Raw genomic sequence first — 13,120 nt, 5'->3', positions numbered from 1 at the left:
ATATCGTTCCATAGCTTAATTGGCTAGAGCGTCGACACGGTATGTCGAAGACGCGGGTTCGAATCCCGCTGGAGCGGTCAATTTTTGATATGATATTCAAAAATGTTCAAAAATATTATCTCTCATTCGATTCTGCAAAAATGCAACGATAAATTCCCAGGAATCCATGTTAAATTAAGTTTTACTCCAATCCATACGTAATATTCACTTACAACCCCCCACAGCTGCATGTTTTCACCATGCCGCCATATTGCGAGCACACAGCTGACAACTGACACTTGACAGAACTAAATATGCGTTCCACTTATAAAAATTGTTAGTAGAACGGCAATTTCAGCGGTCGTGATCGATGGCGTGGGCCTTAGGTGGAACGCACCCACTATATGCATCCTAGGATGAAGTAGAGTATACTTGATCCATGATATGCATCCGTCAACCTGACATACATCGGCATATATTCGGCAATCAGGGCTGCCAGATGTACGATTTTAATCGTACTCATACGATTTTTTTTTTTGTATTTTTACTCATGTACGATCGCTAGACCAAGATCGTACGCAAAATATATGATTTTTATATTCCTATTACCTGGAAACATTTCATAATTAAAGAAACGTTATCCACCGGCAAGTATGAATTGCCATAACTACCTAACGCTTACCTAGATCTTTTACTTGAATGATGACTCTTTAAAATATCATATAAAGGCTGTATTTGTTTGCTTTCTAGTGAAATTTCGCTTTCGGAAATAATTGTGACTTGAAAAAAAAATATATTTTGAAATGTAGAAACGAAAATTATACGAAGTCGAGGTCAACAAATGTTTTTGTTAAAAAATATGACCACTGAAAATTTTGTATGAGTGTAACAAATAGTTTTATTGTATTTATTTTCTAAAACTAAGTGAATTTTGATAATTTATATAAAAAAATTAGTACTTAGTCTTAAAAGGCTGTACGATCTTTTTATTTCAAAATTTCCTTGGCATACGATTTTTTTTTGTAGTTGGCGTACGATCACACTTTTTTTGCACCTGGCAGCCCTATTGGCAATTGCCATTGACAGTAATGAGCTCTTTGGTAATGAGTAAATAACATGATTATCTAGTGCTGGTCTACCCTAAACACATAGATATAGTAAAAAAAAGTAGATATTGCGCGGCCTTTGTTGTTAGTGAAGCCACAAAACTCGGCTCCTTCAAGTAAATACACGCGCTTACGCACACATATGCATCAAACTACGCTCATTTTCGTTAGTATGTCACGAGGCTTCATACAGTAACTTTGCTTATAAAATGCCGTCTTGTGTGATTAAATGGTGCAAAAACAATACCAATGTAAACAAAAAATCTGAAGGAATATCGTTTCACACGTAAGTACATATAAAACTTTAAATTTATTGTTATTCCAAAATAATATTGAGGTTATTCGGAACTTATAATTTCAATGTCACGAAATGACGTACTACGGGAGTGTTGTCAGTAGTTCTTTTTTTCAATACCCCAAAATGTGGGTAAGTAAATTGTACGCAATCAGAAAAATAATTAAGTAAAAAGTAGACATAGTTATTGTTTTTTTTTCTCGTGTTATTTTATGTTACATAAATTGAAAATAAAAAAATCAAAATATATTTATGAATTATTAACTCGTTTGTTTTATGTTTTAACTTTTTACAATTTTTGAGTAAACTAGGTACCCATATTTTACTATCAAATTTCATGGTTTTAGGTTTCCAACGAATACTTTAATAAGAGGTGAATGGGTAGCGGCTTTAAGACTGAGAAAATGACCACGATTATGCTGGTCATGCGCATAAAGTCAATTTAATACGATTAGTGATTGAAAAATATTTGAACATAAGACTACATCATATTAGTAAAATGCAAACAATGACGATGACTCTGAGTTCTAAGCGACAAAAATTTAAAAAACTTATACAACATAAAGGATTTTAGGTTTAAGAAAAATAGTTAAAAAAAACCGACTGCAAACTGAAAAAAGATAAACAGAGCGGATAGGAAGTGTCCATTCATACGATTATCTTACGAATATATTTTTTTATTATTCTACCGATTTTTTGTGTTATTTTTAGTAAATTTATTTAAAACTAAAAACAGGTTTTTATTTTCACATACCCATTTTACCTATATTAAATTAATTGTTTAATAAAAATTTTAGGGACTTTTTTTAAAAGGTGTCAACACTTCACTCACTCACACATCTTTAAAAAAGTGGCTTCAGTTTTCTGTTCTAGGTGCGTTATCTACCTTTTTTTACTTGATCTATGCCTAAACATAAAATCATAGACTCACTCTGACATTGGCAAATCCTCACGGAAGCCATTATACAAGAAGAAGAAGTAGTGCTGGTCATTTATATATTTGAATAAATATTAACTAAAACACAAACGCTAAAAAAACAGAAATGGAAAGAAATAGGCACAGTCATTTCACGTTTGACTACAAACATTTTTTAATAGATGAAATTGCTTTGGAAGGTCTAGAAGGAATCGGCATTGATTTGTTATGGAAACGCATGGAAAAGCGTATTTCTTCACCAATTACTTTGAAGATGAAAATGAAATTTTGGAAATTTATTGTAGATTCAGAATCAATTATGCTATACCAACTTAGTGAACCACCTCCGCATGTAGAAATCTTAGATAGATTTTCCATAATAGAGGAACTCACGGGACACATGATTGACCCAGTAAGTAAATTAAACAATTGACAACGACATTTTAACAAATTGAATTATACTATTTGAAAAAAAAATAGATAATATCAATAAATTTAAGGAAACCTGTTTATTTTAATTATCTTAGTTTAGTTACAAATAGCAAATTATTTTATTTATTGTGAAATAACACTGTTTTATGCAGTATACAAATCAATGTTTACTTTAAATACATTTTTAACTTTTATAATTTATAACTCCTGCAAGTTGCTTTTGTACAGAAAGCATATAGTATAAACATCCCTAAGATGTCACTTGAAATAATGTTATTATTATAGTTTTGATGTCAGCAAAATGCTGGAAGCAATCAGTAGCAAGTTAAGGAAGTCAAAAATAATTTATTAGATATTTTTTAAGAGACTTGTGCTTGTACAACTTTTCAGCCAGATTACCTAGATGGTCCATATGAATTTCATCCAGTGCAAAATGAGTTTGGTTCGTGCCCTAGTTATGATAAAAGATTTTTGATACCAAAGGATGCTGTACAATTTATGACATATGATGAAGTACTATTACAGTATGGAAATAAATTGTCTCTTGTGGCTTCAATGGAAGAAAGATGGAGGGCATTAGCATCACACTTACCAATGACATACCTGAATCTGCTGACACCAACACATTATTGCATTTTGGAACTTGTTGGGAAAGGGCGAGAAAATGTATGTTACTATACTAACTAACATGTATTAAGACTATAATTATTATTATTATTATTTCTTTTTTAAATTAAGTTTCCATTTTTATAGCATTTTAGTATTTTGTGCCAGTTTAATGCAGTCAATAATTCAAGGTCTTTAACCCGTATTTGTAAAAGTTAAAATACCATTAATCTACAAAGTATAAGTATGTTATTTTTAACCCTTGTGGTTCACTGTTTGATGGAATTTTTTGTAGTATTGTATTTTTTTTTCTACACAATACACACACGGTCGTCTGTTCCTAAAGTAAGCAACTTAATGCTTGTGTTATAGGTAACAGCCAACTGGTATAGCTACATATATTTTTTTTTCGATAAATATACAAATAATACATATATAAATAAATATTTATATTACACCCAGACTCGGGGTGGGAATCGAACCCACAACCCTCGGTGCAGAAAGCAGGGTCACTATAAACTGCGCCAACGGGCTAGTCAATTTTATAGCCTACAATGTATTTTTTTCAATGCAAGCTTTGGAACATATAAAAAGTTTGTCTCATCTATGACATGCAAATGTAATTTAATTTTTAAGAAGTATTACAGCTGAATTTAAAATACATTTATCATTTAATGACAAGAGTCTCTGCTTTGTAAAATGTCACTCTCAGTGCTCACACGATTTAACTTCCCATGTTTTTTCATACTACATCTCATATTATTTCTTATGGAGTGCTTAATAAAAAAATGATTATAGTATTTTTAACTTTAATTATTTTTTGTAATGAAAATCTCAACAATTTTTCAGGGTCAAATGACAATAGGAATGACAAACTTAAACAAAATAGTGAAGCAACCAAAGCTTTTATTCTACAATAGAAATGTACTACAGAAACTTGGTTTAATTAAGAATCAATATTGCACACAAGTTACTGGAGGAAAAGCAATGAAATGTATACTTCTCCATTTAAAAAGATTTCACAAACCAACACTTTTAACCCTTCCAAAAGTTGGGAAAATTCATGACATGGTCAAGTATTTATTAGATCAGCCAGATCATGCTGAACAAAATGAGGTTCTGATCAAGAAGGGCTTAATGACTCCTCAACAGAGTAAGCGACTTCAGAAGGCAATAAATGTTTTTGGTTATGTAAGTAGTTAATAATTTTACATACCTATTTAAACAATTTGTATTAATACTAAAAAGTTTGTGGTACTAATTGGATAGATATTTGTTACTCTGACGACACATGCAACAGTCACACAACTGGTTTGTAGCTGTTGCGCTGCTAGTTGCAGGTTTCGATCCTCGCACATGACAAACCAGTTTAGTATCTGTACTGACCATACAGATGTTTGCCGTGCTCTGGGTGTTTGTGCAGTCCTTGTGGGTCTTCCCGTCGGTCCTGGTTGTTATCATGTACACCTGAAAGCGATTGTTACTCATAGTAGGGAATATATCCACCAACCCGCATTGGAGCAGTGTCGTAGATTAAGCTCTGATCCTTCTCCTGCATGAGGAAAGAGGCCTATGCCCAGCAGTAGGATATTACAAGCTGAAGAGAGCGAGCGATTGTTACTTTTTTGTAAAAAAAGCTGTAGAAATAGACTTCAATGAAATTTTAATCAACAAAGGTATTTTAGTATCTATTAATTTTCTTTATTTCTCTCTATTTGTATTTGTCTGGATTAACTCTGTTTCTTCTGTGCAAAGCGATAGATGTCGAGTTATATCCTTTATGTGATTTTAAAGTAAAAATTATAATCTTTTGCAAAGTAAAGGAATATCTCTGTTAAAAAAATCGTGAATATATTTGTCAAGTTTTATTTTGTAAGCAGTTATCATTACTCAAAGTATTCAACACTAGCTTTCCTTTTTTGTGATTTAAGTGCTATTGTATTAAATTTCCCTTTTGATTTTTTGTATATTTTTTGTAAAAATTGATGTATCTAGATTCTAGAGGTATATCCTCTTCAACCTAAAACTTTTTTAGTAGTTTAAAGTCTCGAAAACTACTGCCATCCTGAGACATCCTGAAAGATTGAAACAGTATGTTGAATATCTTTCATTAAATAATTATATTAGGCCTAATTAAGTTACAAATTTCAGATAATTATGTAATTTAATAAGTATAGAATTAATCAAAAGAGTTATATTCAACAGGAAGACAGAGAAGTGAAGTTAGAAAGACATGTTACTGGAAAAAGTGAAAAACAAAAAGTTTTCGTCAGAAAAAGGTTTATGACACTCGCTGCAAAGAGTGACGAGTCATCTCAGTCAGATGAAGAGATCAACGATGTGCCTCTAAAATGTCAATATAAAGTAGGAGTTACATTAATGAGACAAGCATATGAAAGATTTTTAGAAGCCGGTTTGAATGGATTGACGCAACTTGAAATAGCGCAACTTCTAGGCGTCGAATTTTATACAAGTCGAACAATTTGCAGGAATTTTAAAGCAAGGAATATCGTTAGGGAGTTTTTAGAAGATAAAGGGAGGCAAAGGACAGCCAGGTAAGAATAATAATTATTGATGTTATAAAAATATAATTGCTTAGTTTAGAAAAAAGTTGAATCATTACAAAAATTTACATTAAAATCACGGCAATAAGTTTTCAAAATTGCTATTCAAATTTGTTAATGTTAGGCAGAGAGATTACACTTCACGTCTAATTGTGTAATTAAATATAGATTCCTAGAGGGCAGAACCCTGTTATTCTGAGATACAGTTTTATCTTACTAGTTCAGATAACAGGTGCACTTTAATTGTGAATACATTTATTGATATCACCTTAATTGTAAAAGTGTGAATTGTACCTTTATTTGTTACGAATAAAACACTTTTTTTTAAGAAGAAAAATATGTTTAGTCCAGGTATGTAAATTTCCATAGAGGGGGATCGAATCCATAGAGCAGAAAGCAACAAACATAGCATAAATTAGAACTCAAAAATATAGTTTTAATTAATTTCTTCAAATGTTACTTATTTAACTTTTTAGTGCTGGACATTTACTATATTGCATAAGTTCTTGATATTACATTTATGTTCCATATAATATATAAAGATTTTTAGTTAGTTAATATTTAATATGTAATTTGCAATTAATAAATAAAATATAAATACGAAGTTCTTTTTGTTGCTCATTTAGGTACATTGCAGTAGCAGCAACGAAAGAAGTAGATAAGGAGTATGCAAAGGAAAAAAATAAACTTTTAAACTATGTAAACCAAAGAAAGAATATAAGTAATGAAAAAAATGCAACACCGACATCAGAAAAAACCACAGATGACGGAGATTATGAAGTACCTTTGAAAAAAATTAAACTTGAAAAGAAAAATAATGAAACTGAAGATTGTTCAGAACCCGACATTGAAGAAATAAAAGTTTTGGAAGGATTCGAAAATGTTACAGAATCAATATTAACTTCTAAAAAGAATCCAACATTAAGACAGTTAAAATTTGCAAATGGGATTTTAAAAGTAATAAATGAAATTCAGTATGTTATAGGATTCCAAACCTTAAGTACTTTAGTTTCTAAGGAAATAGACGAGCCGCCAATGGATACCAAAGCCCTAAAAGTATTCGTACAGAAATTAGTTACAGATGGACAACTAAAAATTTTGAAACTTAAGAGTCCCAAAAACTGTAATAAATACACGTTTTTAGTTTGTTCTCCTCATCTCAAGGCAACAGATTCTATAATAAAATTAAAATACAAAGAGATTTGCGCAAGAAGAGAAAAGAATACGAAAATAAAACAAAGAAATCAAGCAGATATCTCACGGCCATTGACGCAATATGTTTACCCAAGATATCTTAAAATACAAAAATTACACGAATTTATAATTAAATTCATTTATTTCAGTGAAGTTAAACCAAACCCGACATATCCTCTCGGTTTTGGTTCTCTATTTTATATTTTACCAGAAATTACTGTTGAATTTGCTCTTGGCAATATAAATAACATTGACATGACAGAAATTGACCGTATGAACTTAAACGATGAAATTTATGCCACTAAAATACGCGATGCTCCCGAAAATTTGAGTAGAATACTGTTGCAATCGAAAGGTCTCCAAAATTCATTAAGAGTTGGTCTTAAAGCCTTAGCGGTTCTAGGTCTTGTTCAATTGATTATTCAGTCCTCGTCCATTACGAGTGGAGATGGAGGTCTTATTACTTATGTTTTTTACGTTAATCGTAAAGCAACAATACTAGATACATCAGGGAAGTGGCCACGACAAGACGTCGACACGGATGTCTTAGAGAAATCTTTTTGCTTTAATTCAATGGATGATGTCACAAATTATTGGAATGAAGTCTACACAATCAGTACAAATACGACAATCAACATGTCAAAACGCGAACGATATAGATTAATTCATCCAATGCGAAATGACTACAGTGTATTGGAATTTGATAATGGTGAAAGATATGGAGATGGTCTTGGTCCGTGTGGATTTGATTCAAGTATTTTTATGGACATTCCACGTTTATGGCGCACGTATTTGGTCAGAAATCCTTTAGTGACACATAAAGCACAACTAAAGACAAAGAAAAGTAAAAATAAAATTATAATAAAGAAATCTACTAAAATTGTACCAAAATCAAGAAATAAAATCAAAACTCAGAAACCTGTGCGAGATAAGGTTACAGAAAAAGTCACTAAATCCAAAGTTGTCAGAACAAATAGAAAAGGAGTAGACTCGCAAGCTGTGTGGTCCGAATTTGAGGATAAGATAATAATGATGTGCAAAGCTGCTATTACGATAATGAGCCCAGTTTCACAGCCGGGATGCTTAAGAATTAGAAACACTGTGGCTAAGGATTTGCTAGGCATTTACGATCCCAAAAAGACAGCAGCTACTTGCCATAAAAGAGCTTTGACCCTCGAGTCTAATTCGATACTCACCCACGAAAAAGATTGCATCATTAATGAATTGAGAAGTCATCGTAATTTAATAAAGAAGTATGAAGGACTTTTGAAAGTGCTAAGAGTTCGTCATCACGTCAATATATCTAGGTATATCAATGAGGCACGATTACCCATGATGGAATTGGTCTGGCTAATATCTCAGATAGAGAAAACTAAACCTTTTCTCCATCGAGTACCTCGTATAGCCCTGAGTTTAAATGATTTCAATGATAAATTCACGATTACTGCATCTTCTGCTAATCAAGCATACAATATGTACAAGACGCCGTTGACGTACGAACCGGAATTTGCAACTCTGAAGGAAGCTATTATCTTGACTGTCATGATGTCTTTAAATCATTCATTAAGTACGCATACAGGAAAGAAAATATACATGATGTACAAACCATATTCTGAAGCAACTCTTAGGAGTGCAATAGAACATCTAAGGAAGTGTGGCGCTATTGCAGCCAGAGAGAAAATTTTAAATAACCATTTTAATAAAATTAATTTTAATGACCTTGTCCAGTCATCATATAAAATCGCTGCAGCGTATAAGCGAAAATGGATCAATAGATTAGAAGGAGAGTTTGTGGACAGCTTAGCAGATATCATAGATACGAATATTCCTCAAAAAGGATTGAAAGGATCATGCGAACTTAACTGCCTGTTATGTGAATTGTGCAGCTGTGATTCTATAGATATTGTCTCCGATACCATACCAGTAGTCATGGGCTCGGCTGGTTCTGTTATACAAGAAGAGAGAATGAATGTGATTGACATAGAAACAAAATACAAATTTAAATCTGGTCTCGTTGGATGGAGAAACAAAAAAGGTTTTGCAGAATTTGGAGATCTTTACAAACACATTGACTATGAAAATGCCTTATACTTGTTGTCAAAGTAAGTATCTTTGAGATCAAGTAGCTTAGAGTTGTTTTAATCTTTTTAATATTACCTTTAGAAATTCCTTTTTTTTACATGTTGTACAGAATAAAAAAATATTAATGTTATTAATGAATAACACATATATTTTTCTTCCAGAGATGTGGTAGTAAATTTTAAAAACAAACATGATCTAGATACAAGTGATGTTATAGTTTCGTGTTTGCTAGATAAAGAAGAAAAGGGTTGCACTTTTTCGGAACTACAGGTATAGTTAAAACATTTTTGTCATTGATTTTGTAACAGAAATAGCAAATATTCTTCTTTCAAAAGTACATCGTATTTTGTAATGTAATCTATGCTGCCATGCTTTGATAAAAGCAGTACAAAATTTGAGTCATATAATTGTGTTTGCTGGCAAACGAAAAAAACCGATTTCACTTACATCGACAAGTAATATAACATAAGCAGTCGAAACAAATTAACAAACGTACTGGTCGCTACTAGGATTTGCCCTTGAGATATGTCCTTTTTTGAAATAAGTTAAAAAGTAATGTAATTGTGACAAAATTTTATTATATTGGCATGACAAAATTATATTATATAGCTGTGACCGTTGGCGCAACAGTCACAGCTATGGATTTTGCCTGATGCGCTGGCGGTTTCGGGTTCGATCCTCGCACATGACAAACATTTGTATTGGCCATACAGGTGTTTGCCGTGATCTGGGTGTTTGTGCAGTCCTTGTGGGTCTTTCCACCGTGCCTCGGAGAGCACGTTAAGCCGTCGGTCCCCGTTGTTATCACGTACACCTGATAGCGTTCGTTACTCATAGTAGGGAATATATCCGCCAACCCGCATTGGAGCAGCATGATGGATTAAGCTCTGATCCTTCTCCTACATGGGGAAAGAGGCCTATTCCCAGTAGTGAGATATTACAGGCTGAAACGTAAAATATTTTGCCATATATATTATTAACCCGCTTTATCCCCGCTATACCCCCCCCCCCCCCTGTAACTTAGGAGTATGGAAAAATAGATGTTGGCCGATTTTCAGACCTACCCGAAATGCACACAAAATTTCATAAAAATTGGTCCAGCCGTTTCGGAGGAGTATTGTGACTAACATTGTGTGTGTAATTATGTATTTATAAATACTAGCTGTACCTGCAAACGCACCCCCCCCCCCCCCGCCACCCCACTATTATTTATATATATAATACAAATATAAAACAGAAAAGATAAATATCACAGAAGGACATCAGACATGGTACCTGCAGAGGGGGCAAGATGGGGCATTTGCCTCACCCTGACTCGAAGCTAACACCAATACCAAAATAATATGTGTGTCATTTATTGAATAGAGTAATTAATCGCTTCATTTAAAGTTATTGATCATATTTTTTTTTTTCAGAAATTGCTATCTATGGAGAAGTTCAAACTTAATTCGAGACTTAAAAAACTAGAAAATAAAGGTTTAATCAAACGAGTAGGAATATACGAAAACCGAATCGTTCTAACGAAGTTCTCCAAACCTTATGTATTACAAATAGACTCAGACATAAGTATCATACCTACACCATGGTTCAACTTAGAAGCACAAATACAAATTGATGTGTTTTTAAAATGGGCGGGCGTCATAATGAATAAAATATTCGAAAGTCCTGGTTGCTCTGTAACATATTTAAGTAATATCTTCGAATATATTTCTATTCGAAGTGTTCTAGATATTTGTATATTCTTAGAAAGATGCGAGTGTATTAAACTTCAATTTGTTGAAAGTAAAGAATGTGATTTATTTACCGATAATGATGATGTACCAGAGTTATGTGACTATACTTGTTACGATGACCCTGAATGTATCTTAGCCTCACCCGTCAGAGATAGTTTTACAAAATATGCATTTATAAGGAAAAGATGTATAGAAAAATATACAAATGATGAGTAAATTACTTTTTAAAATATATTTAAGCTAAAAAAATAAAATTATGCAACATTGCAATTTTTTTTTAATTTACTCATACTGTCGTCTTACGTCCACAACCTCAATCACAAGTTACTAAAATTATTAATAATAGTAAAATTAATTATTATTATTATTATTATTATAAAAATTATTATTAATAATAATTAATAACCAACTTGATATTTTTCTACGATTGTAAGGGAACATACCCTATACTACGTGACCCGTTGAGGTAGGGGGAGGGGGTAAAAAGGTGGTCATAGGTTTTCGTCACGCAGTTAACAATCACTAGAAATACTGAACGATTTTTAAGTTATATTTAAATATGGCGCTTTTTAAACTCACAAGTGGCAACACTGCCGCACACATACCGGGTCGTCAACTGATTAAAAACTGAGAGTATATCGAGCAGTGAAGTTGCCAAGCAAGTCAACGAGATAATTTATTTTTTTTTACTTACAGTTACAGGCATGCACGCATTCTGGACATCAAGCGGCAAGCGCCGTAATAATAAAGACAAACGTGAGCCAAAATATTTTTTTTAGTTAGGAAATACTTTTGGTGGTCACCAGGGAGGTGGAGGGGGTTCAAATTTGTAAAAACGGGTCACGTAATATGGGTATATGTGTTATATACATGTTAGTTGATGGTTAAATATTGTCTACAGTTTATAGTTTATGGTATGACATTAATCTAGAGACTTCGGTAGAACTACAGAGTGAGCACTGACTGTAGGATTAAGCTTGTACCTACCTAATGTAAGTTTAATTAAAACTAATAAATCTCTTGAAGACACTGAGGATGTTTAATTTAATAAACACATAACATGGCGCTGCGAAAATTAATACAAAAACAGGTTCGTGAAATAAAATAATATTTGAATACTGGTTCTGTTGAATTCTGCGACGTACATGATAAGAACAAAATGGCGGAGTCTGCACAAAAAGAAATAATAAAATCTAATGGAATAAAGGGATTAAAACCCCCTACGGGCTTAAAAAACCTGTCGATGGAAGAATACAAAAAATTTATCCTGAGATTTGAAATATACAGATTAGCGTCAGGTGCTAATAGTGAATCCAGTGAGGTCCAGACGGCATTATTATTACACTGTATGGGTGAGGAAGCTCAAGACATTCATGCTACTTTCGACTTTGCTAAAGATGAGGCCTACAATTATGAAAAAGTGATAACTAAATTCAACGAGTATTTTATTCCGAGAAAAAATGAAAGCGTTAATTCACATTTGTTTTTCACAAGAAACCAGAAAGAAGGTGAAACTTTTGATAGTTTTTATACTGACATAAAAAAGTTAAGCACAGAATGTGAATTTGGAAATCTTTTGGATAGAATGTTAAAAGACAGAATAGTAACAGGAATTTTAGATAAAAGATTGAAAGATAGACTACTAAGAGAAAGTGACCTGACATTGAGTAAAGCGATCCAGATATGTAAAGCAGCAGAACTAGCAAAGGAACAAATCAAGAAAATTACAAACGAACCAGGGACGAGTGCAGTACAGAGTATAAGAAAGAAGAATGGAAAAGGAACAGTGTCGGAAAGAGAAACAAGAAACCCAACAGATAAGAGAAGATATACCAGAACAGACCGAGATTCAAGACACAGACAAGAACAGAGAAATACAGAAAATAGATATCCAGAGAAGAATAAGAAACAAGAAGGACAGCGAGCTGAGAAGAGGTTTGACTGTTCGAGATGTGGATTTCATCACAGTGAAAGAAGATGCCCAGCATATGGAAAGAAGTGTATGAAATGCGGGAAGATGAACCACTTTGCGAGAAAATGCAGAGCCCGAGATGCTGTAAAAGCTATTCAAGAAAGCGAGTCCAGCGATAGTGAGTCGAGTCATATGTATATAATTAATATTAGTAATGTAAATTTAGAAAGAAACTGGTATGAGTATGTATATTTCACCGAATTGAATAGAAATTTAAAATTTAAATTAGATTCAGGTGCTC

The 13,120-nt window shown here is 32.7% G+C and overlaps 1 protein-coding gene across 1 annotated transcript; it reads left to right on the top strand.

Moving 5' to 3' along the window:
• The first annotated feature begins 3,245 nt into the window (after window positions 1–3,245).
• On the top strand, window positions 3,246–11,173 carry LOC123661512. The gene is made up of 6 exons (XM_045596471.1): window positions 3,246–3,394; window positions 4,184–4,525; window positions 5,540–5,889; window positions 6,525–9,194; window positions 9,336–9,444; window positions 10,590–11,173. Exons 1-6 carry the CDS (start codon window positions 3,284–3,286, stop codon window positions 11,121–11,123), a joined length of 4,116 nt encoding a protein of 1,371 aa, XP_045452427.1. The 5' UTR covers window positions 3,246–3,283; the 3' UTR covers window positions 11,124–11,173.
• The last annotated feature ends 1,947 nt before the right edge of the window (window positions 11,174–13,120 follow it).

The sequence above is a fragment of the Melitaea cinxia genome, chromosome 17, assembly GCF_905220565.1.
Source record: "Melitaea cinxia chromosome 17, ilMelCinx1.1, whole genome shotgun sequence".
In the NCBI taxonomy this organism is placed as follows: Eukaryota; Metazoa; Arthropoda; class Insecta; order Lepidoptera; family Nymphalidae; genus Melitaea; species Melitaea cinxia.
This window is presented reverse-complemented; position numbering and strand designations above follow the sequence as displayed.

Bases quoted from the DNA above. Each gene is read 5' to 3' on its own strand.
- LOC123661512 (XM_045596471.1), top strand. From the start codon at position 3,284: ATGGAAGAAAGATGGAGGGCATTAGCATCACACTTACCAATGACATAC. The intron at 5,890-6,524 runs GTAAGAATAATA...TTGCTCATTTAG, and splicing joins GGGAGGCAAAGGACAGCCAG to GTACATTGCAGTAGCAGCAA. The intron at 9,195-9,335 runs GTAAGTATCTTT...TTTTTCTTCCAG, and splicing joins GCCTTATACTTGTTGTCAAA to AGATGTGGTAGTAAATTTTA.